Source organism: Macrotis lagotis, chromosome 5, assembly GCF_037893015.1.
Source record: "Macrotis lagotis isolate mMagLag1 chromosome 5, bilby.v1.9.chrom.fasta, whole genome shotgun sequence".
NCBI classification, from domain to species: Eukaryota; Metazoa; Chordata; class Mammalia; order Peramelemorphia; family Peramelidae; genus Macrotis; species Macrotis lagotis.
The window spans coordinates 74,752,306-74,776,781 of record NC_133662.1 but is presented as its reverse complement, the minus strand read 5'-3'; the positions used below and the strand labels follow the sequence as shown (position 1 = coordinate 74,776,781).

At 34.1% G+C, this 24,476-nt stretch overlaps 1 protein-coding gene across 8 annotated transcripts in view; it reads right to left on the bottom strand.

The window, feature by feature from the left end:
- Positions 1-24,476, bottom strand: part of DOP1A (DOP1 leucine zipper like protein A) — a 107,586-nt gene that overhangs the window by 24,198 nt on the left and 58,912 nt on the right. For all 8 annotated transcript variants that reach the window (XR_012468479.1, XM_074237392.1, XM_074237395.1 and 5 more), the window contains 6 exons: positions 17,893-18,514; positions 12,562-12,836; positions 6,878-7,030; positions 4,321-4,421; positions 3,073-3,332; positions 382-2,389 (listed from right to left, as the gene is read on the bottom strand). Coding sequence is in view for 7 of the 8 variants with exons in the window: in XM_074237392.1 (XP_074093493.1) it covers positions 382-2,389; positions 3,073-3,332; positions 4,321-4,421; positions 6,878-7,030; positions 12,562-12,836; positions 17,893-18,514 (3,419 nt within the window). In the remaining variant the exon portion in view is untranslated. The remainder of the gene's footprint in view (positions 1-381; positions 2,390-3,072; positions 3,333-4,320; positions 4,422-6,877; positions 7,031-12,561; positions 12,837-17,892; positions 18,515-24,476) is intronic.

Sequence of the window (24,476 nt, the reverse complement as noted above, 5' to 3'; positions counted from 1 at the left end):
TCTCTTCTTCCTGACCTCACATCATCTTCATTACAAGTGATTGCATTAAAAGACAGTATAGTTTTGAAGTCATCAATGGCAAATTCCATAGATATGCTTTCCCTCATTTTCAAAAACTCTTTAATTCCCAAGGCCTTTTATCTCCCATTCTATTTCTAATAAGTAATTAGTACAAGCAAGACTGGGAGTGGTAGAAGTACAGACTACATTCACACTAAAATATTTCTGATGGCTTCAAACTCTAAATCGACAAAACTGAACTATTTCTGCTGCTCTACAGAAATAACATATTCACTATTCTCTTCTAGTGCACTTTAATTTGGTGGGCAAAATTCAAACATTCCTTATAATGCAATAAAAATAAAAACCAACACCACTTGCCTACTATCAGATAGTCCTGTTTCATATTTGTATTGCAGTATTAGGTTATCCAAATTCCTGCAAAGCTGGAGCGTCACAGAAACAACCACTTTCTGTAGAATTTTTCCCATATAAGGCAGAGTAGATGTGATTAAGCCGATCCACTGGGGATGCATCTTACATGCACAGTGCTGATGTAAAGCTCTTATCACTGCACATAGGAACATGCCTTGACATGTGATTGGTTGGGCATGCAAGTACTGAAGAGAAGTCATTGGTAGATGTGGGTTGATGTGTTCCAAGTCAGTTACCACAAATTCAAAACCTGTATCATTCTCCTCAGAAACAGTCATTACATGATGCTCTAAAACAATTAGCCTCTGAAGCACCTTTAAGAGTTGAGACTGTAGAGTACTACCATTGTCCAATTCATCCTCTGAGAAGTTAATAAGACTATCTTCTGAAAAACCTTCCTCAATGGCTACAATGTTTTTACCCGACATCTTTTCACTATGCCATTTCTGTGCACTGAAGATAGATGATAATAAACAGTGAAGAATCACCTTCTGAACCTTGCACTTGGACAACATATCAGAAATAAAGCTAGGAAAGCCCTTTGCTGAGCTTTCTATAACCTTGGCTAGCTCAGTAAAGAGAAGTGTTAAAATTTCAATGCTCATCATCTGCATGTTGCGATTGCCTATTAAGTCTTGTGACGTGACCTTGACATGAGTTGGATAATGGCTACGCATATAATATAAGCAAAGAGAAATAAGAATTTCTATGTACATGGAGCTCCGAAAGTTGTGGTTAGAGTCCACAGGAATATGACTATAAAAGTCTTTACCCATAACAGAAATTCGATGTCTGGCCAAAAGATTCTGAAGCAAAGAGAGTTGGGGAGTATATACATTATTGACACTAGTGGTAGAGATGGCATTTACAAAAGCAATAGGATTAGTTTTCAAGATAGCTTTGATAGCAGAAAATGCATACAGTGTTCTTGAGGAATCATATAACTGCAGATAAAGTAACACATGCTGATATAATGGGTGAATGTTGAAGTTGGGAGATTTTCGAGTTCCTGGAGAACCCATATCACTTTCAATTTCAGAAATTTCACCTTCTCCACAACTATACCAGTTTTCTAAGTCCAGACCATCACTAAAGAATACACTGGTTTGCTTAAGCTTTTCATTTTGAGCTTTTTTCTTGTCATCATCCTTCTTTCTGGCAAGTTTTACTTTGGGTTTTGCTCCAGGCTGCTTTCCTGACTCCTTGACAATTGTTTCCTTTTCTGAGATTTTGTCTGGCAGTTTTTCTTTGAAACTAAATTGAATACTACTATGACTTCGTTGTCTAGACTTTGCTTCTGCTGAACCACTATAAGGCTCATGGAGTGTCTGTTGTGATACAGAAATACAAGGTGAGGAGCTATTCCTAGAGATTCCATTAGAGGAGCCTTCCAGCCCAGCCTCAGCAGACAGAGATAAAAACTGACAATTTTCATTTCTAAGCAAACTGTTCTGGTTATGCTGGATGACATGATTTTCATTCTTAATCACCTCCTCACAGGGATCTAAAGTACTGAATTTAGGTGTCATATCATCTGTCTGTAGCTGATGTTTAACTGATTCAGATTCCTCTTCAAGGCCACTTACAACTCTACAGATGAGATCAAAAACAACCTGCTGCACAATATCATCGGCTGAATCTTCCTTTGGGCTCTGAGAAATATCTGGAGCATTCATATTTTCAGTTTCCACATCATAGCTTAAGTTATCTCCACCAGAAGACTGGGAACAACCTGAATCTGAACTTTGAAGAATTTCTATCTGTTGATCTGGAAGGTCAAAATCAGATACAACCATTGGAATTGTTTCACTGCTGGTACTTAAAAGAGAAAGTCTGTCACTTAATGGATTGACTGTGAGACTAAAGTTCTCCATTTCATCCATCACAAGCTGTTTCTCGCTACTTCCTTTAGCTGTAATGAGTTGTATTTGGTTTGTAGGCATATGGGAAAATGCTTTAAAAAGAAAAAAACACAAGACATATTAGAATATTTTGCAAAATATTTTTTCCCTTAAGATTGTTGTTATAATCTGTGAGACTTTACAAGAAAATGACTTAGGTCCTTTCAAATTAATTATATTTACTGCATTTGTATCATGTATACTTATTAAGTAAAATGTATATAAACATGTATGTATATAATGTGATGGGCACAGAAGAAAAATTTAAGTGGACAAAAGATCAGATTTTGAGCTTAAGATTTTCTCTTTTCAACTGAAGCTCTCAAATTCAAGGCTGTCTGTTATTAGGCTTTACAGAATATATACTTAATATGTGTAAGACATTATATATCATTTACAAAAGATCATTCAAGTCATAATACATGGTTATTATATAATAAAAGTGATCATGCCATAATCAAGTTCTTTGTGCTTTTGGCCAAAATGTTGAAATAAATTTTTTAATTTGTGTCTGTGAAGATATCAGAGACATTTTACAGCTATCATCAAAGAAATTCTTTATGTTTAACTTCTGTAAAGTTGGTTAATGTATCAGAAAAAACTCTCATTCTTCAGAGAAGTGAACTACCTTGATCAATCCCTGATGAAGTGTTATCAAAGTATGTGAATACATTTTTATTTTATTAATTGATGATTAACATAAAGGAGGAAATTAATTTTTTTTAATTGTACTTACCATCATTACAGGAAAAACTCTGCATAAAATGCTTGTCATTTTCCTCCTCTGTATAACAGGGCACTTTATTCCAATAACGCTCTGCCTGTACCCGTTGTACTGAAACTCTCTGAGTTTTGGGATGAAGCAGGAGCAGCAGCAATGGTTCTAAAACTCTTGCTATGTCATGTCTTTGGAGCACTTGATTCAACCATGCTTGTCCCACAGAACTAGTGGAACCATCCAGGCTATTAAGGCTATCTAACATGATGAACAGTGATCTAGCAAGAAATAATATTAACCAAAACAAAGAAGTTATTTTTTATTCTTCTTCTGAGTGAAATTATTATAAGGTGAATATAAACCTGAAACCTAAAGAGGAAACTGAAACCTGGCAAGGAAGAGACTTGGTGGTCAAGGTCATACAAGCAAAAGTTATGGGGCAGGAATTGAAAGCCAGGGTCTTTTGAGTCTAAATTCACTATATTCCCCCCATCCTACTACTATCACCTTTCTTTACTTAAGACACCCTTTTTTTTGTGGTCACATTTTCCCCCTTAGGCATGCATTATATTAAAATACACAAAGAAAACTTCTCACTTTTCAATTTAAAAATAACTTTTAAATAGTCCAATAAATTTCAGGGACAGTAACATTATTCTGTTCACCTGGGGTAAAATTGAACAGATTGCAAAGTGGGCCTCAGGAATAATTAGAAATTGAACTACTGCTACTATTCAGACATTCATTTTCTAAATCTGGACACATTTGAGGGGGGATACTGTAGATTTGTTTTCTGATTTGTGGGTCAGTTAAGAAGATTGGGTACTAGACAAATATCTGTAGTCCTTAATAAACCACTCTAAAAGGTTGTTCAGCAGGACTGAAAACTTCCCAGTTTCTGTCAAAGAAGTTGCAAATTTAAAGTCCCATTCCAACGAAAAAATTAGGGATATTATGCAAAATGTTTTACTATCTCCGTGCTTCAAAAGGTTTATTCCAGGATTATAAGGAGAAAATCAGGACAGTAGCAACATGGCTTGATTGTAAGAGCACAGGACTTAAGAGGCCCTGGGTTTGAATCAGATGAATTATTAAGATCCCTTCCAACTCTAAACAGATAGGTAGAATGTGTAAAATGTGGTAAAATATTAATTTTATTTAATAACTAAATTACTGTACTTTTATAAAAGTAGAAAACTGTTGCTTATTTCCAAACACATTCATTAAAGGAAGAGTGTTAGGATAGAAAACACATGATTATACAACCTGTCAAAGGAACGGGCAAAGGATGATGATTTATTTATATGAAGGTCCCTGGTTAGATGCCAAAGTACTGCAAACTTTGCATGTGCTTCCATTCTTACTTTCTGTAGAAAAACATAAAAATTTAGCTAATATATTTCTTCTTTGAAAACAGGAAAATTAAAAAAAAGCAATGTATCTCTATACCTCATCTATCTTCTCTTAAAAATATGAAAGATTTGGATGATCAGTTCCCGCCAGAAGAGTTAATCACATTTAATTTACAATCTAGAATATTTTATGTGCTAAACAAGGAGCCTGAAGTTGTTGACTCACTTTAAAAAATGTCATGACTACAGGAGGTAACATTTTCTTACCAGTTTTAAATTACAATGTAGTTTTTGAGGAATTATCACAATATATTCCCTAAAATGACTTACATATTATTATTTGCAAAAATAATAGGTAACATTTATATAGCTCTTACTGTTTGATAGAGACTGCGATAAGTTCTTTGCTATTATCATCTCATTTGATCCTTACAAAATCCCAGGGAGGTAGGTACTACTTTTATTCCCATTCTTTAGTAGAGCAAACTGAAGCAAACAGGGTAACTCTCCCAAGGACATATTACTAATAACTAGCTGAGGTCACAATTGAACTCAGATATTCCTGATGGCAGGAGCTCTTTTATTCTATTTCATTTCTGCTAAAAATATTTTTGGATACTCATATGGTAACAAATTACTTAAAATTATTCAGATCTATGGAAAGTATTCAGGCAAAAATAGAAAATATGTAAAGTTCTTTCCCAAAGAAAAAAGCCAAAGAAAATTAAGTATAAACTCATTTTAAAAACACCAAATATAAACTATACTATTTCTGCCTGCCATCCCAACCTCCATAACCATGTATTCTAATCCTTGAAGGGCAGATATCTTGTTTGCCCAAATTACTCATGACAGAAGCTAACTGCTACTCATATAATAATGTACCATTAAAATAAATTTGAGTATCCAAGAATTTTCATGAAGATGACAGCCAAATAATATTAAAATGAAAGGAATGTGGAAATGATTCTCCTTAAGAGAGGAATTTTTATTTATTTTTAGTGGCTTTTTAACCTTTTGAAAGCTAACAATTAACTTAATAGTAGAGCCATAAATAGGCAAAATATATTATCAGGTAAAATATTTTACATGCTTTTAAAGTTATTTTTAGAGTGTGTAAAAATTCTTAAATATAAAAGGAAACATTGCATATTAGCCTTTCTTTGAGAAGAAAGAAAAAGGAAACTTCTATTTCATGTAGTTTACATGCATGTATAGCAAAATTACAAATTTTACTACCTCAGTTTCTCAACTCTAAGAGATCTATGAAAGCAGTATCCAGAGATTAAGTAGTTTGTTGTTGTCTGTGCTACTTCTTTTTAAAACTCTGGCTGACTGCTCTTAGTGATGTGTCTATCACAAGAGGAAAAAAAAAATCTTGCCAACTAGGGTTATTTTATTTTCTTAGGAAACACATGCTATAGGCTTTTTAGCCATTTAGAAAAGACTTAAGGTATCTTCCCACACTCTTGAATTTCCCAAATCATTACTGATTGGCACAGGTATTAAGTATTTTAAATAATAGCTGGATGGTTGTTGAGGTTTATTTCTGCCTATAATTTACCATGTCATAAGACATATGGAAAAAGACATAACTATTTCTATTCTACAAATTCAAATGTAAAAATTAATTTTTAATTCTATTAGATTTAGAATAACTTATTTGCCTCTGGGTGCTATATTTATATACATTCTTCAAAAGAAGACAAGAATATTTTAGACTTTATAAACCATAACAACGAACTTCTAGTTTCTGTTCAAAGCAGAAAATTAGTTTTTAATTGCAAAATACATTATGTATCCTTGCTCTCTCTTGTGTGTATTATATTGCTGTAAACAATTCCTACTTTATTCCTTAATAATCAACAACATTCAGAGAAACATAAATTTTCATATATCTAATCATTAGACTTTTATAGAATTAAAGGCAAAGGGCATTCTTGTCTTTGCATCTCCAGTGGTTAGCAAAATATCTTGCTTAATTTGTGCTTGGGAAATTTCTCCTTTCTTTTTACATATTATACTAGTGTGAATAAAATTGTATCTTAATGGTTCCTTCAGAACATGAGCTCCTTGAGGGCAAATGTGGTGTCATAGTTCCTTTTAAAGATTTTTCTTTTCTGTTTTGCTCCTAGCTCAGTGCTTGTAATCATAATGAAGACTTTTAAAAAATGCAAATTGATCCTGGTCTGGTACTGCTTATACTTTTAAAAGATTTGAGGATTATCAACTATAACAACTTTATAATTAACCAGAAATAGTTGAGTCAAATCTAGGAAGGAAAACTGTTGTTTTTGATGCTTTGAAATGTTTAAATTTTTAAAAGAATAAAATGCATTTATTGTAAATGAAATGAACTAATACTTTCTCTTGAAACCATTTTGTTCTCTCCCTCATACTTTTTAAAAAATTAAGTTTTTTATGTGCTTTCCATAATATTAAATAAACAAGATGAAAGGACTTGAATTTACCTTATCTCTGTGGGTTAACTGCTGACTTATAACATCTTCACAGATGCTAGAAGATGGAACCAAGTTGTGTAACTGATAAAAAAGTTCAACACTCTTCTGATGGTGCTGGGGTGTTCCATCGCCCAATTGGTCCCATAATGTTAAAGCTACATGCTTTAAAAATAAGTGAAAAATAGGGACAATTATAAGTCATAAATGATAATGAATTATTTTATGTATCATTTTCAAGAAGAAATTATTAATTTAACCTATTGGGAACCTACAAAGTCATTCTGTAAGACCTGCAAGCAAAAACAGTGGGCTCAAAATTCAGGAACACAAAATAAGTATTCTAATATGATTGAGAAGCAGAAGAGAATAGTGGGGGAAAAAAACATGGATTCTGAGTCAGAAACCTCTTTGAATACCACTCACTAGCTACATGACCATGGACAAATTATTTAACTTCTCTGATCATTAAGTTTTATCATGTGCAAATGAGGAAAATAATGCCAGAAGTACAAACTTGGTATAGTCAATAAAGAACCAATTAGGTTTGGGGTCAAGAAGACCTAATTTGAGACTTGCCTCTGATGTGGACAAGTTACATGATCTTAGTCAAGTAGATTTTGTTGCTACTCAGTGCTCCAGTCAAGTCATACACATATATACCCAGAAAATTATACTATGTTACAATGGAAAGTTCCTTAACATTGATAAAACCATAGATCCAGATTTTTAAAAAGCATTTCCCTCACCAAGTTGTGAAAATCAAATGTGATCATATATGTCAAGTGCCAAGAAGACCTGTAAATACTATATAAAACTTAGCTATTTTTATTATTGAACATTTTATCAGGAACCTTTTATACTGAAAATGCAGAGGAGGGAGAAAATTATGGTGTTATCTACCAAATTAGATACCATAACTTAGCTAAAAGAAATAAGAAACAATGGTGTTCAATTATACACAGGAGATAGAATTAAAGAAAGAAGTCAGTAATGGAACCAACAAACTCAAATGTCTATATTCAAAGGAATAAAATAATGGGTAAATAAGCAAAGCAATAGAAAAACTTGACATCCTGGTATTGGAGTGGATACTCAAAGCTGGAATACAGTCTTGGGAAACATACCTTATTCATTAGGAACTAAAAAGTAAAAGATAGGAAGATACAAAGTAGCAAGATATATTAACAATATACATTTATCTAAGTAAATCTAAGAATCAAATAAATGTAAGCTGAATTGAACTAGGGTGTTACTGAGAACATTAGGGGAAAGATCAAAACAATAAAAAATAGAAGTGATACTGTTTTTTTTTCCCTAACAAGGCAATGGAATTAAATGACTTGCCCAAGGTCGCACAGATTAAATGTCTGAGACCACATCTGAACTCAGGTCCTCCTGACTCCAGGGCCACTCTCTATTCACTGTGCCACCTACCTGCCCCAAAAGTGACACTGTTAACAAAAAAAATACAACAAACAACCTAGAGAAGAGAAAATAAATGATAAAGTTTTTGAAATAAATAGGTCAAAAGGAGGCGTGAGTGATGGTGGAATTCAATTACTCAGAAATCTAATGTTCCCCCTTTCTGACAAAAGCAAAGTTCTTAATAGAACTAAATTAATTTCATTTTTTAAGAGGTTGAGGAAAATAGAAAATAGAAAATAGACTTGACTGACAACTACATATAAGGAGAGACTAGTTATCAAAATTAAAAGGATGGGAAACTTGGGAAGAAGTTACCACTCCTTGAAATGCATACAAAAATTTAAAAAAGACTTCAAAGAATTAAGGAGAAAAGGTATGTCTAAATTTCTTCCAAGAAAGACAGTGTAGAGATAGAAAGTTCTTAAATGGAAACTATGAAGACACAAAAAGAAAAGAATTCTAATAAAAAAGAGAAGGAAGAGTTGTCTAAAGAAACCAGTATAAGAGCACTAGCCAATTCAAATTTCATAAAACATGTAAAGATGGAAGCAATAAGTAATGGAAAATGAATATAAAAGGGCAGTGTATGGTCTTATAAAGGATATTGCCAGGAGTGCTTTTAAAATGAGTTGAAGTTTCTGAGAAATGCTAGGTCATCCTAATTAGCTGTAAATTTTTTCCTTTTAACTATTAGTTTTATTTATTTTGAGTATGTTAAAATTGATACATTTCAGTTTTCTCAGTACTGTATCCATTGATTGGAGTTCAAAGAGCAATGCTTTAACACTTAAAGAACTGTTATTTAAGTAAAAGTTTATGGATAGGACTAAGGTTATTCTGCATGTTTTTGGTTGCTATTTGCCAACAACGTCACAATCACCACAGCCCTAGACTAAGTGACTGTTGAGCTATTGATCTGTGATCTTCAAAGATTATGGAAAAAGATGTCATATGTCTAGAAAAGGGCAAAAAAAGGGGGAAAAATAAAATCTGTGAGCTATCGTGAGCTTGATTTCAATTTCAATTGATTTCATTTAAAGGCAAAGTTAAAAACTATTTGTTTAAAGGGATAGTATGAATAGCTGGAAATAATGGACTTTATTAAGAGGTAATGTAAGCTTCATTTGTTTTTTTGACAAAAAACTAGACTGGTAGATTATGAGAATGCAATGAACATTGTTTATTTAAACTTGAGGAAAGTATATGATAATCTATTCTATTTTTGTGTCCAAGATGGAGAGTATGGGTTAGACAACATAACTGTTTAGAAAGATTTGCAATCAGAGAGATGCCAGACCCTAAAAAATTCTTCAATATTCAATTGTCAATTGCGAAGTCTCTAGTAGATTATCTGAGAATCTGTTTTTACTTGTGACATTCAACCTTTTAAATACTTGATTAAAGGCTTGCTTAGATGCCATGTTTATTCAATTTTTAGATGACAAGAATCTGGAAGAGATACTTGGATGAGATAAGAGAAAAGCTAAGCATAGCAAAGGGTTTAATCTAATTATATGAAACTTATAGAGAGTTATATTTGAGTTCAAAAAATCAACTTCCTAAGTAGGGGAAGTATGGCCAGACAAAAATCCTCATTAAAAATTTTTTGAATGGACTATAAGCTCAAAGAATTAACTGTATAGTGGCAGCCTCCCCCCCACCCCCCAAAAGGGAAAAAAAAATAGTTACTGTAATCTTGAGGTTGCATTAAGAGGAGCATATTGTCCATAGCATAAGAAAAGACAGTCTTCACATACTGCATGTTGATTAGAGCACAATTAGGGTAGGACTTCAGAGTCTGATTTATTAAAACTCTCTCATTTATTGAGAAGGAAACAGGCCTGGTATGTTGAGTGCCTTGACCAATAGGGCCAGTCTAGTACTTAAGTGTCAGACAGTTGAGTCCTCTGCCTGCAAAACCATTGTTTCCCTCCCAGGCTGATCCATAAATGCTGCCTCCTACTATAATTTAGGATACTTAATAACTATAATGTATAAAGAAGGGTAACCAAACTGGACACTAATTATAAGGAAATGGTCACATTTACTATGGATGAGGAAAGGTTTGTTATGTCAAAGAGGGCTAAGCCTTATTCTGCTTGACCCCAGAAAGCAGAACTAAGGAAAACTGGGAGTTCTAGACTTGATCCAAAGAGAAGTTTCATAACAATTAGCCTTATCCAAAAAATGAAGTGGGATTGTCTTCAAAGGCAGTGGGCTTTCCCTCACCAAAGATCTTCAGATGAAGAATGAATGACTATTGGGGATAGTGCAGAGAGAATTCTTAGTCAGATACAGGCTGGGTTATATTGCTTCCAGTTCCAATTATGATTCTGCTATTTTTATTTCTGCTGTACCATATCAGATTCTATAATTCTAAGAACAGCAACCATAATTTTTATTCATTTTTTCAAATAAATGAGCGCTTTCTTTAGATCTCAGAAAAACAATATATTCCACTTCACTATTATGGTAATGTTAGGCATAGTGAACTGATGCTACTTGAGTTTTTTGTTATTTGTTTTTGAATCTAAGATATATGGAATACAATTTAATTTTAATAATGCTATATAATAATTTTAATGGTATCATAAACATGAATTACAATTCAGAATTTCAGAAGAAAATAAAGGAAACAGGTCACTTAAATAAAAACTTAACATAAGAATACTGTCATGTCTCCTATTACCTATTTGTATAACTTTGAGCAAAACAGATAAAATCAATCTTTGATTTATAAAATACCATTAATATAAATATCATCCAGTAGATATGTATAAACTGTATATGGGTTACGTTAAATTCTATGCTCTTTAGTCAAACAATGGCTGTTTTAAAAATCTGATAACCATTTGATTTATTATATATTTATTACTTCTTAAAAGAAAAAACCTCTTCAAAGGTACAGCTTTTGTAAATATGCAAAAAGTAAGAGGATATAGATTGTTCAGTCTATCACTTTAAAACTCATATTTGAGCATTTCAATTGCTCCAACATAAAGAATTAAATGAATGAGAATCATGAAGATATTTGAAAAATTATAGTCTAAAACAAGAATCCTTTTTTTATTTTTTTGCAAGGCAATGGGTTTAAGTGATTTGCCCAAGATCACACAGCTAGGTAATTATTATGTGTCTGAGGCTGCATTTGAACTCAGGTCCTCCTGACTCCAAGCCCAGTGCTCAATTCACTGTGCCACCTAGCTTCTCCAAACAAGAATTCTTAACATTGGGTTTATGATCAAACAATGTAATATCTATTTCAATATAATTGGCTTCCTTTGTAATCTACTGTATTTTTACTTTATGCATTTAGAAACAAAGTATTGTAAGATCTTAAGTTTTACTAAACTGCCCAATGACCATGACATCAAGAAAATTAAGAATCTTTGGGCTAAACACGGTAGATTTTGCACTGATTAGATGGTCAAATTTAGATCTCTAGTTAACTTAGGAGTACTAATCATTACTAAAATCAGGAAGAAGTAAATGACCCCTACTCTTCCACAAAAAGAGAGGAAGAGGAATCTAATCTATTCCAATCTATTCCTAACCAGAGACTTTAGCTTGCTCAAATTAATCTTGATCATCAATATTTTATTATAAAGAAGTTATAATAATTACCTAGCTGTGTAACCTTGGGCAAGTCACTTTAACCCTATTGCCTTGAAAAAACCAAAAGGAAAAAAAAAGTTATAATAGCTCAAGCACTCCTTCTAACAGTATGTCTTATTGCTTAGCTGAAGTTGAATAAACTTCTTTAATTCATGAAAATCTTGCCTTTCCTACCCATGGCTCTTTTCAGAAGGCTTAAGAAATTAATTAAGTTGATATGACGAAAGGAAGGTATTAAAAAAAAAAAAACAAAAAGAGATGTGTGTATAAGTGTTTGTGGGTAATATATTTATAAATCAATATAAATACACACATGTTACCATCAATATACTGGGATTTCTTTTCCTCTAGAATTATCTTCAGGTATTTTTGCTAGGTATTTAGGATGATAAATTTGAAATCAATTAATCGAATCCCCAATTTCATAGAGGGACTGAAAATAATAAACAGATGGAAAACTGAAAACTTGCCAAAAGTCAAGAGTTACTAAGAGGCAGATATAGAATTTGAACCCAGATCTTCAACTTCATATCTAGCACTCTTTCTAATGCACTGAGTTCTAGTAACTTCATTTGTTTATCATTTTAAAAAAATCATTATTTATTAAGCTGTTATTTAGTTTTGGTGTTGCACAGATTTTTCTTATACTATACCTTGAAAAATTCAGTCTTTTCAGCAGTGTACCGTAGGTTGCCTTGAGTTAAGGGAGGCCTAATAACTACAGCCACTCTTCCCTGGTTTGGACTTAGGGGCTGTGTAGGCTCCACACCATTCACATTTTCCCCAGTGACAACAGCGACGGATTGAGTCAGTCCTACCAAGTCCATTACTAGTGAAATAGCAATGCTTTGGACACTGAAATCACTTGCTTGACTACAAGCATTCATCAGAGTCTGGAGCCAGAATGGAGGCTGTACCTGCTCACAGTCTGAAACAAAAAGAAAAGAAGAAAAAAAAATAGTTTATTATCCAAAACAATCAAGTATAGATAAATAAAGCATTCATTCTTTTATTCTTTTTATAATACTTCACTTACAGTGGCTTTAGAAATTACTAATTGAAAGTACTGAAATCAAAACATGATTTTGTACCCCATATCAGGTGTTAATGGAGAAAAATGAAGAAAAACAGTAACAAGAAGAGAAAATGCTACAATGCCCTGAGGATATCTTTTGTTGTACAGGGTATAAAAAAGAGCACATTTATTCTAGTAAACTAGTATACTGGTGAATTAATACAGAATTGTTAAGTACCTACTATATTAAAAACTTAAATTTTACTACGAAATGAAGCAAAATAAAGCAACAAAAAAAAAAAGAGAGGAAGGATCAGAATGGGCAAGTTTCTTAATAAATCTGGATACTAAATTATATACATTTTATATAGAGATATTTTAGATGGAACACTAGACTTGCAGTCAGAGAGGCCTAGATTCATAGACATTTACAAACCAAACCTAAAGAAGTTATTTCACATCTCTCCTTCCTTCATAAAACAGGGCTAATTAATAGCACTTGTCTAACAGTTATTGTATGATTAAATGAGGTGATACACACAACACTATATACAATATGTCTCTAAGATTTCCAAACACTAAATCATAAAGCTTTTATAAAGCACTTAACATGCACAAAAAAAAGCTGCAATTTCGTGGTTCCACCACCATTACCAAAACCCTGAGGATTAGTATTGGGTATAGATTTAGGTTATCACTCTAGCCAGAAGAAATGAATACTCTCCCTTGGAAATCTTTCTCCTAATCTTATTTCTGGGTGGGTACCCTGTCCAGGAGCCCTATCCCTTTTCCCTAAGCTACCCTTCGATTCTGTAGTTGTCTCTTGTCCCTGGGTGAGAAAGCGGCACTAGATTTATGAGGTTAGACAAAGTCTCACAAAAAGTAGCATTTAAGCTGTCCTGAAAACTAGATTCTAAGAGGTCGATGAGAGGAAGGAGTGCAATCAAGCATGGGGTGGGGGGGGACAACCAGTGGCAACAACATGAGAATAAGAAAAGCAAGGTTATTTTGAGTGGACCATGGGGCACTAAAATAAATCTCGGATTTCTTTCTTATCATCAGGTAACATAAAGCTTTAAATGCAAAAAAAGTTCTATTTGATCCAGTTTATTGTTGAGGGCTGCTAGATGGTGCCAGTGGATAGAGTACCAGCTTGGAATCAGAAAGACTCCTCTTCTTGAGGTCAAATCAAGCCTGGAGAAGGAAACAGCAAAATACTCTAATATCACTGCTAAGACAACCCCAAATGGTGTCATGAAGAGATGGACAGGCCTGAAAATGACTGAACAGCAATAAAAGAGTCAGCTGATATAATCAGACAAGCATTTTGGTGAAGGAAAGAGATTAATTAGGACAATAGTGCACATGAGAGGTGCTAAGGGCTTTAAATAGTGTAGTGGCTCAGGAAATGAGAAGACAGACAGATGCAAGAGATGGTATGGCTCTAGAAATTTAGCAATGGAAAGGATATATAGGGCTATTGAGGATAAAAAGAGGAAACTGAGGTTATAAACCTAGGTATCTAGAAGAATGGTTGTATCCTTAACAAGCAAGTTTGGAACAGAGATGGGTATTGGGGGAAAGGTAAAAGAGTTTGTTTTGAACATGCCTTATCATGGCATAGGATGACACTGGGGTCTTGAAGACTATGTCACTAAAATGAATGCCAGGTCCTGAAGGTTTTACCAAGAATAAAAGGCTTTAAGCATGGGCTCAAAATGAATGGCATGTCTGTTCTCTGAGGACCAGTTTAGGTAATTTTGGAGAGGTTCATCAGTGAAGGATTGGTCACCAGGTGACTAATTTTTTTTCTTATACTATCTTGTTAAGTCTACCAAGGTATAAAAGATATGACCTATATAGAAATTATAAATTCTTCTCCAAGTCTGAACATAAGTAGTAGTCTAGGGACTAGAGATATAGTATCTCTAAATTTCAATAAGGTATTTGACAAAGACTTGTGATATTCTTGGGGAAAAGATAAAAAACATGAACTGAATGAATCCAAAAAACTGAGATTTATGAAGAGATGACAGGGCTCTACTATGAGCTTACTCTGTTCAACAATTTATGAATGACTTGAATGAAAAATGTTTAGGATGAAATGAAACTAGAAGGGATGGATAATAGATTAATTGCCAGAATCAGGATCCAGGAAAATCTTGACAGGAATCTGGCAAGATTAAAGATTCAATTTAATAAGAACACAAACATAGTTCTGTACTTAAAAGAATCAATTATACAAATGTAGAATTATTCTATCAAAAGCTGAACTGGTTAACAGATCTGTCTTGCTTTATCAGCTTAGACAACCAGTCAACCAGTCAAAACAGTGGGATATGAGAAGAAAGAGGACAAATAGTTTCCAAAGGGACCAGAGCATATAAATCTCCAAGATGATACAATGAAAATAAAGTTGAAAATGTTGTCAAGAGGATGGAGTAGAGACAACAATGTCTAAAACAGAGACAGGTAAGTTTGAAACAGCAATAGGAACTGTTTCTCTTTGAGAGTTTAATGGTGAAGAGAAAGAGAGACTAAGATTTTTTAGGGTTTGGCTACTGAATAGAAAAGGGGTTCTAAAATGACCAGTGACAGTAATAAAAAAATGAAAACCCTTCCTTAATATCAATTATTAAAAGTAAAATACAGTGGAGGCTAGAGCAGCAGATTCTGAAAGGGTACAAGCAGAGGCTCCATTTAGCCAATGACTATGGAAATAAAGTTAAGCTAATATAGCAAAAAGGTTCACGTTAAAAAAAACTTAGAAAAAGGGGAACTAAGATATCTGTCCTATAGCTCACAGTGACCAGGATAAAGCAGTAAGATTTTGTGAATCTATGGACTAACTCTGATGTATAGAATATCAGAAAGCAACCTCAGGAGTAGGTAAAATTCAACCTTTTCATTTTTACAGAAGAGGGAAACTGTAGAAGTGAAGGAACCTACAGTCAGGTCTGCACCATGGATTTTATTTTTGTCTAGTTTAATGTCTTTTCCTTTACATTGTTCATTTTCCTTAAGTGTGTCAGGGTAAAATTCCCTTTAACCTAGGAAATTGCTGTCCTGTTGTCAGGGATCAAGGGAAAGACCCTGATTTGAGAAAATTCTGTGGATCCCAGCCCCACTCTGTGGGGACCCAGAATGTAGAGACTGTAGCAAGGAAGGAGCTTGAAACCTGAAAGAAATAATTGATTCCAGTACCTTGGTTAGCTGGTTACATAAGCATAATCTGTGGCACCATAATTCCATTTAAGAAATGTATAGTATTTACCATATAGAAGGTGCAAATTTGCAATTCTGTTGTACAATACAGTTAAAGCATGTTACATTAAATAATACTAATGGTATTTTTTTTTAATGGCAATACAGGATCACTGGGTGGGGGGGTTGGTGTGAGATAGATCTGGAAAAAGTTATGACTCAAAACAAAAAAGTAAATGAAAAATAAAGAAATGTAACAGAAAAGCAATACAGATCTTTAATTTTTTATTATTGTACAATAAAATAGAGGAGATGATTAGGTAGTTTAATAGCAACTACATGAACATTTTAATCAATGAATGACAGTAAATTAAAACAGACATGTATGGAAAATCTCCTTGAAAAAATTCTAATCACAAAAATTTTAATCCCAAATTCAGCTCATTAAACACCTGAATTTACATTGTGCTTTCATAATATTCTTTTTTCCTTCCCTGCCATTAAATTTTAAAACATCTAGACTTTTGTTTCTTTTGCTTCTTCTTCACCTGAAGCAGTACAAAGTAGTTTGTTGCATTGCTGTGCACAGCACTCACAGAGGTTGCCACAAAGAAGTGATAGAGGATAAGATGAAAACAGAGGTATATTCTACTTCCTGATTTCCAATCTACATTAAACTGCATTATCTCTAATATAGATTTTTCCTCAAAGTAAAAACAAATCCACAAATATCTTGATTTTGAAAATAGATTTGTTCAGAAAAAGAAAAGATATTTGTATAAATCAATAAGTTACATTCTATTAAATGTGTCATTCATAGTTTTATAATTTAAAACCTAAGAAATCAAAAAAATTATTAATTAAATTTGTAAGCCACAATTTAGTATTAATATTCTTCCCTTGAATTATGTAGAAGACATAACTGAATTTTTCAAATTTAAAATGCCTCATAACACTAAGAATTTTTCAATTTAATTTCATATTAGTAACTTTTAGCTTTTTTTATTCATGATGTTAAGAGTTACAACATGATTTGCTGTACACTACTGTATCATAAAATTTTAGATGAAAAAATATAAAAGGAAAAATCCCTCTATAGTTCTTTGTTCATACTTAACCATTCATTTATATACACTTAGGAGACCAACAAAACGAGTGAAGACAATACTAACTAAATTTATATAGCTGTACTTTGGGGAATAACTGGAATCTATGAAAAACTCTTAAGAAAGATGATTTTCTTAACCAGACCTGATCATCTTAAGCTCTAAAATTAATAATAATGATTTCATGAGATGATCTGAACATATTCATTAAGCATATAAAAATATCAGTTAAAAAGAGCCAAATATGTTAAGAAATGTATACAGGCACACACTTTCAAACATAATGGACTAAATTTCTTTTTATATTGTCAACATAAATTGATCCAATGGATAATAAATATTACACTATTTTAAAACCACATCTAGAAGAATTTGGGAGTTTTTTCCCTCCTGTTTCTACTCACCTGCAAGCATTAATTGCCAAAGACATGAAAATCACATCTACCACAATACCAATTTCCCCTCATAATTACAGTAGATATCTTGTTTCCAAAAAGTTATCCAAACTATAACAGTACAGATCTTTTTATTAACTATCTGCAAAACAAAATTAGAGTCCTAGTTTTAAAATTTGGGGCTAATTTTTTTAAAGAGAAAATTGACTTTGAACAGTATTTCCAAAGAACATATTGAAATATAGGCAACCTAAATGAACTTACCAATATCTGATTTCTCAGAATGTAATTCTGATGTATGGTTCCCCTCAGCAATGTAAACAGGAAAGCTTGAACATTCAAGGAACAGCTGACAGGCAGCAATAAAGGCAGAAAGGTATTCTTTTGGTGGCTTTTGTTTATTTATGTCTTTCCCTTTAACATCGCCTTGTGAATCCCTGTCCCATTTTGTGGTCTCTCCTTGTTCTTGAGAGAGATCCACACGATTCTCTGCTGGCAAAGGCTGAGACAAAGAATTACTCTGAATGATATAGAGGTTGATAAGTCTGGTTAAAAATTGCTGGACATACTCCAAGCAGCACTGCATTGCAGTCTTTTGGGCCGTCTTTCCACTCCGGGTTGCTGTCCCCTGTGTGATGATAGAAGGTGGCTGTACGATGGTTTCTTCAGATCCCACCGTAGATGCTGTTTCTGTCTCTGAAGATGTGCTACCAACTGGAATAGTAGCTGTTCCCTGTCCCTCAGTCAATTCTCTGTCAATGTCATCAGTTTTATCTGCCTGATACTGCACAAATTCTGTAAATCCACTCTCTGAGGAACGACTGCTTGGTGGATTTTCGCCATCTTCAAATACTTCAAGAGGATTTTCAAGAGAGACTGATGGAATCTAAGAGATTTTTAAAAAAATATAACAAGATAAATGTATCTATTTCACAATCAGAAAAGGATCTTAATGAATTTAAACATGTGATTTATAATTAATCAAACTGTTATTTTCTCAAAAGAAAAAATTGTTCCTTTGAACCAAATGTTCAGGATTTGCAGGGTGGGTACTCCATTGAAAAGTGTAACTCAATCCTTGAAAAAAGTCTTCCTGAAAGTTATACTAAGTTTTACTTTGTGTATGTTCTTACATTACTGTTTTAGTCAAATTCCTACCTTAGTAATTTTAAGCAATAAATCTTTCTCATTTTTACATTATTACCTGTAGTAAACCATTTGTGCTTATTTAAAAACTTATGTTTTCTTTAAATAAGTCAGAAAATTCTCAGGAACAAAAGGGTTCAGTCCTTGTCATTGAAGAGAATCTGAACTAGGGACCACATGAGACAAGTATATCTACTTGAAAGATTTTATTCAAGAAGTTTAAAGAAGACTATGAATTATTACAATGAAATTTAACACTAAATTTTGGGAAAATGAATGACTGTGCATTCATGTATGTATGTATGTTTGTGTGCATGTGTACGTATGTGTGTGTGTGTGTATACACAGATATGGATGAATGTCTGTATGTAATACTTACTGTGTGCCAGATCCTACTAAATGCTTTAATAATATATGTATAATATCCACCAGAGACTATTAAGTGCTTTAAAATCATTTGATCTTCACAATAACCCTAGGAAATAGATTCTATTATTATTCCCATTTTACAGGTGAGGAAACTGGGGCAAACAGAAGTTAAGAGATTTGCCCAGGTTCACACTCTATCCACTATGCCTCCTAGCGTGGTTCATATTTTTTAAAAAAAGGTAGGATTTAGTGGCCTAAAATTCTAAAGAGGAAGTTGTTAAGTTCTCAATGAAATTTTAAAGATACAAATAAAAATTATTACAATGTACAGGAAGGGGGGGCAGCTAGGTGGCGCAGTGGATAAAGCACCGGCCCTGGAGTCAGGAGTACCTGGGTTCAAATCTGGTCTCAGAAACTTAATTACCTAGCTGTGTGGCCTTGGGCAAGCCACTTAACCCCATTTGCCTTGCAAAAAAAAAAAAACCTAAAAAAAAAAAAACAATGTACAGGAAGGGAAAAAAGGAACTTTCTAGAGCCTAATTTAGCTCTAGAAAGACTAATCCAATTCAGAATTTTAAAAACATGAATATAAAATAGCAACAAAATCTTCTAAGAATGATTCAGAATAGTGACTGAAATTGTCAACAAAAGCTAAGGATAACATAAAAAAGATAAAAATTAAATTTAGTAGACAATAGGAAGACCAAACAAGGGTTGGGATTGTTATTTAAGGTAAGTGAAAGAGCAACAGATATAAGAAGGCAGAACTACTCAATTCTTCTGCATCCTTCCTATTTGCTTCTCTTTTCCTATCAAAGAAAAATAATCTTTGATTTAAGAGGGATCTGAAGGGGGAAAAATTAACAGGAAATTGAAACCCAAGAAAATCGGTAAGAACTAGCTATTCTTTGACTGAAAAAATTGTGGTATATGTATGTGATGGAACTCTATTGTTCAGTTAGAAATCAGGAAGGATGGGATTTCAAAGAAGCCTGGAAAAACTTGCATGAATTGATGCTGAATGAGATAAGCATATTAAGAAGAACATTGTACCCTAACAACATGGGATGATGATCAACCTTGACAGACTTGTTCACTCCATCAGTGCAATAATCAGGGACAATTCTAGGGGATCTGTGATGGAAAATATCATCTGTATCCAGAGAAAGAACTCTGGAGTTTTAATGAAGAACAGAGATTATTACCTTCAATTTTTTTTTAGTCATCTTATTTCTTTTACATAATTTTACTATCTCTAATATTTCCTTTCTCCCTTAAGGATATGCTATTTTCTCTCAACGCATTCAGTTTAGATCTATGCATATCATGGAAACAAATGTAAAGGCTATCAGACTACCTTCTATAGGGGGGAGGGGGGAGAGAAAGGAAAAATTGTAAAATGCAAAACCTTGCAAAAAAAATGATTGGTAGAAACTACTATTATATATAATTGGAAAGCAAATGAAATCTTTATATTTTAAAAAAAGAACTAGCTATTCTCAACAAGTCCAAATCACCTAGCTGGGGTAAACTTCATCTCAGAATACAGAAACCATGGCAAATGTGCTTGCTGAGTCATTCATGGTTACCATTGAGATTCAAGAGAAATAAAAGACATACTTGTAAAGGCTGATTATATATTGGCTTGATTTCCAAAAAAAAAAAAAAAAAAAAAGGAAAAGTCTGTAAATCCTAGATCAACAAGCAAAATTCTGAGGGAATTACTAATGGGATGGTATCATAGCATTTAGAAAAGGAAGCAATGGTCACTTAAAAGTCAGCATAAATTTATTAAGAGGTCATGTAAGACTAACCTCACTTGCTTTTTTTTGGTCAGGATTAACTAGATCAGTAAATATTGTGAATACAATTTCAATTTAAGTAAAACTGATAAAATCTCCTCTGTTAGTCTTGTGGAAGAGATAGAGACTAGAAAAAAAATACAATTAGTTGACTTCAGACCTGGTTGACTTCAAGGAACAAGCATTAAGAAAGCAAGCCACCTTGGAGGTTAGTTCCTAGTGAAGGATCCCTGTGACAAAATGTCTTAGTCACTTAGATGAAGTCCCAAGATCTTAGGATAAAAAGATTATAAAAGTTTTGTGGTGGAAAAAACTTCAGAGATCATCTAGTTCAATTCACTTCAATTTGTGAATGATGTAACTGGCATCCAAAAATGTTAAAATAACAAGTCCTAAGTAACATAGGTAGTAACAGAGCTGGGCTTCAAACACAGGTTCTCTGACTTAAAGTACCATGGTCAATTTTAAAGAGTAAGTATAGAGACTAGAGAAAGCATTTATTGAAACATCTTCTTTGTAAATGGATCTATAGAATTTTCTTTCTGTGCTTATGATATTTGCAAATGCCAGAAACATGGGAGAGATAGTTAGGAAAAAGTAAGCATGTAAAAAGATCCTCACATAAGTCACAATGGTAAGCCAAAACTATATATAAAATATACTCAGGACAAATTCTACATTGCTATATTCAGCTTCAAATCATCAGATTATGACCACATCAGGAGGACAATTTCAGTTCTAGAGGCTTCACGTATTAGAAACAACCTTAAGTACATTTGGATATAAAAACTCAGGAAGGCAAGGGGAAACCTTACTATATAAAAATCAATAAAACAAACCGAGGAACTGGTATAATGTTGTTCCTGGATAGAAGACTTAAAGTCAGGTGTAAGGTCTTCAGGTGTTTTAAAGGGGATCATACAGATTAAGAATATACTTTACTTTACTTGGTACTTTGGGTAAAAGAAAGGTATATTGGAGAATTGGGAAGAGATAGGTACTTTTTTTGTTTTGTTTTTTTTAGGTTTTTGCAAGGCAAATGGGTTTAAGTGGCTTGCCCAAGGCCACACAGCTAGGTAATTATTAAGTGTCTGAGGCTGAATTTGAACTCACGTACTCCTGACTCCAGGGCCAGTGCTCTATCCACTGCGCCACCTAGCTGCCCCTGATAGATACTTTTGTTATCAAGAAAACATCCTGTAAATTTAAGCTGTCAAAACTGAATGGGCTGTCTTACAAGGGTTTTCTCTCGCTGTAGGTTTAAAAGTAACTAGAGATGTTACAGAGAAAAATCAGCAAGACAACTAGATGAATTTTGAAGCCTCTCCTACCTCAGATTCTATGAAGTATCAAAAAGATACTATTAAGAAATAATGGACTATTCAACTTAGATCAGCTTATACCATGGGAACAATATAAAGACTAACAGACTGCCTTATGTTGGGAATTGGGAGAGGGAAGCAAGAATAGGGGAAAAATTGTAAAACTCAAAATAAATAAAATCTTTAAGAAATAATGGGGGGGGGGGGGCCAGAGCCAGCATGGCGACAAGAACAGATCCTGTCTTAGGCGCTCTTCTCATAAATCTTTGAAACAAAGGACTTTAACTAAATTTTCGAGAGACAGAACCCACAGAGGGACCCAGTGAGGCAGTTCTCCTACTCAAGGTAACCTGGAAAAGAGCAGAAAGGCTCTGCTCCCCAGGGTTGGAGGGGCAGCCCACCAGAGCTAAAGAACTTCAGCCTCTGGGAGGCAGCCCTAGGGCACTGGGGGCTGAGGTTGACAGAAGCAGGGGAGTTTCCTGAGTTTTCCTGAGCTATGCCCCGAGGAGCACTGGGCACAAATTGGGGGAACAGTGGGGGGGGGGACCTCTGCCAGAGCAAGCACATGAAGTCCAGCCCTTAGGGCACACAGCCAGCAGCATGGCCATAGCATTTCAGATCAAGGAAAAAGAAGCAGGTGGAGCCAGTAAGCAGGAGCCCCCAGGACATGAGCCCCTTGAGCTGAGGGAGGGGAGTGAAGAGAGACTGCCTAGCTCTGTCCTCTGCCCCTGGAACAGGACTCTGGGACTTTGAACACATTCAGATCCTGATTGCAGTCTAGGCCCCCACACAGAACAGCAGCGACCCCCTCCACTTCAGCCCCGTGGCAGAGGAGGTGCATATGGTCATTCACAGACCAGGAGGGAGGACAGAGCCTCACATACTGAGATCCTTGTGGGAGTGTCCCACAAGCTCAGAAAGCACCCCCAAAACAGGCTTAGGCTGGGAAAATGAGCAAGCAGAGAAAAAAAGAGGAACACCATTGAGAAATACATTATCTATGATCCCAAGAAGGATCAATATACTCAGTCTGAAGATGAGGAAGCACAATATCCTGCATCTAAAGACTCCAAGAAAAACAGAAATTGGGATCAGACTATTACAGAGCTCAAAAAAGACTTTGAAAATCAAATGAGGGAGTTAGAAGAAAAACTGGGAAAAGAAATGAGAGAGATGCAAGAAAAACATGAAAATGGAGTCAGCAGCCTAGTCAAGGAAATCCAAAAAAATGCTGAAGGAAATAGCATGCCAAAAACCAGCTTAGGTCAAATGGATAAAACAGTTCAAAAAGTTATTGAGAAGAAAGCTTTAAAAAGCAAAATTGGCCAGGTGGAATAAGAGATAAGAAAACTCTCTGAGGAAAACAAATCCTTCAGACAAAGAATAGAACTCAGGGAGATTGATGAATTTATGAGAAATCATGACTCATTACTTCAAAACCAAAAAAAAATGAAAAATTAGAAGAAAATGTGAAACATCTCATTGAAAAAACAACTGATATGGAAAACAGATTTAGGAAAGATAATTTAAAAATTATTGGAATACCTGAAAGTCATGATCAGGAAATTACTACAGGAAAATTTCCCTGATATCCTAGAAGCAGAGGGCAAAATAGAAATGGAGAGAATTCACTGATCCCCCTGAGAAAGAGATCCCAAAAACCAAACCCCTAGGAATATTATAGCCAAGTTCCAGAACTCCCAAATCAAAGAGAAAATATTACAAGCAGCCAGAAGGACACAATTCAAATACCGTGGAGCTGCAATCAGCATCTCACAGGACTTAGCAGCAACTACATTAAAAGCTTGTAGGGCTTGGAATATAATATACCAGAAGGCAAAAGAGCTTGGGATGCAACCAAGAAACAACTACCCAGCAAAAACGAATGTCCTCTTCCAGGGAAAAAGATGGACTTTCAATGAACCAGGGGAATTTCAAATGTTCCTGTTGGAATGGCCAGAGCTGAACAGAAGGTCTGATCTCCAGATACAGGACTCAGGTGAAGCATAGAGATTGAGAAGGGGAAAATATGAGGGACTTAATGATAATGAACTGCATGTATTTCTGCATAGAAAAATGTCACTGATAATACTCATATGAACCTTCTCAGTTAATAGAGCAGGTAGAAGGAGCTTTTATAGTTGAAGCACAGGAGAAAGCTGAATTTGAAGATAAAATATGGTATAAAAATGGAGTCAATAGAAAAAAA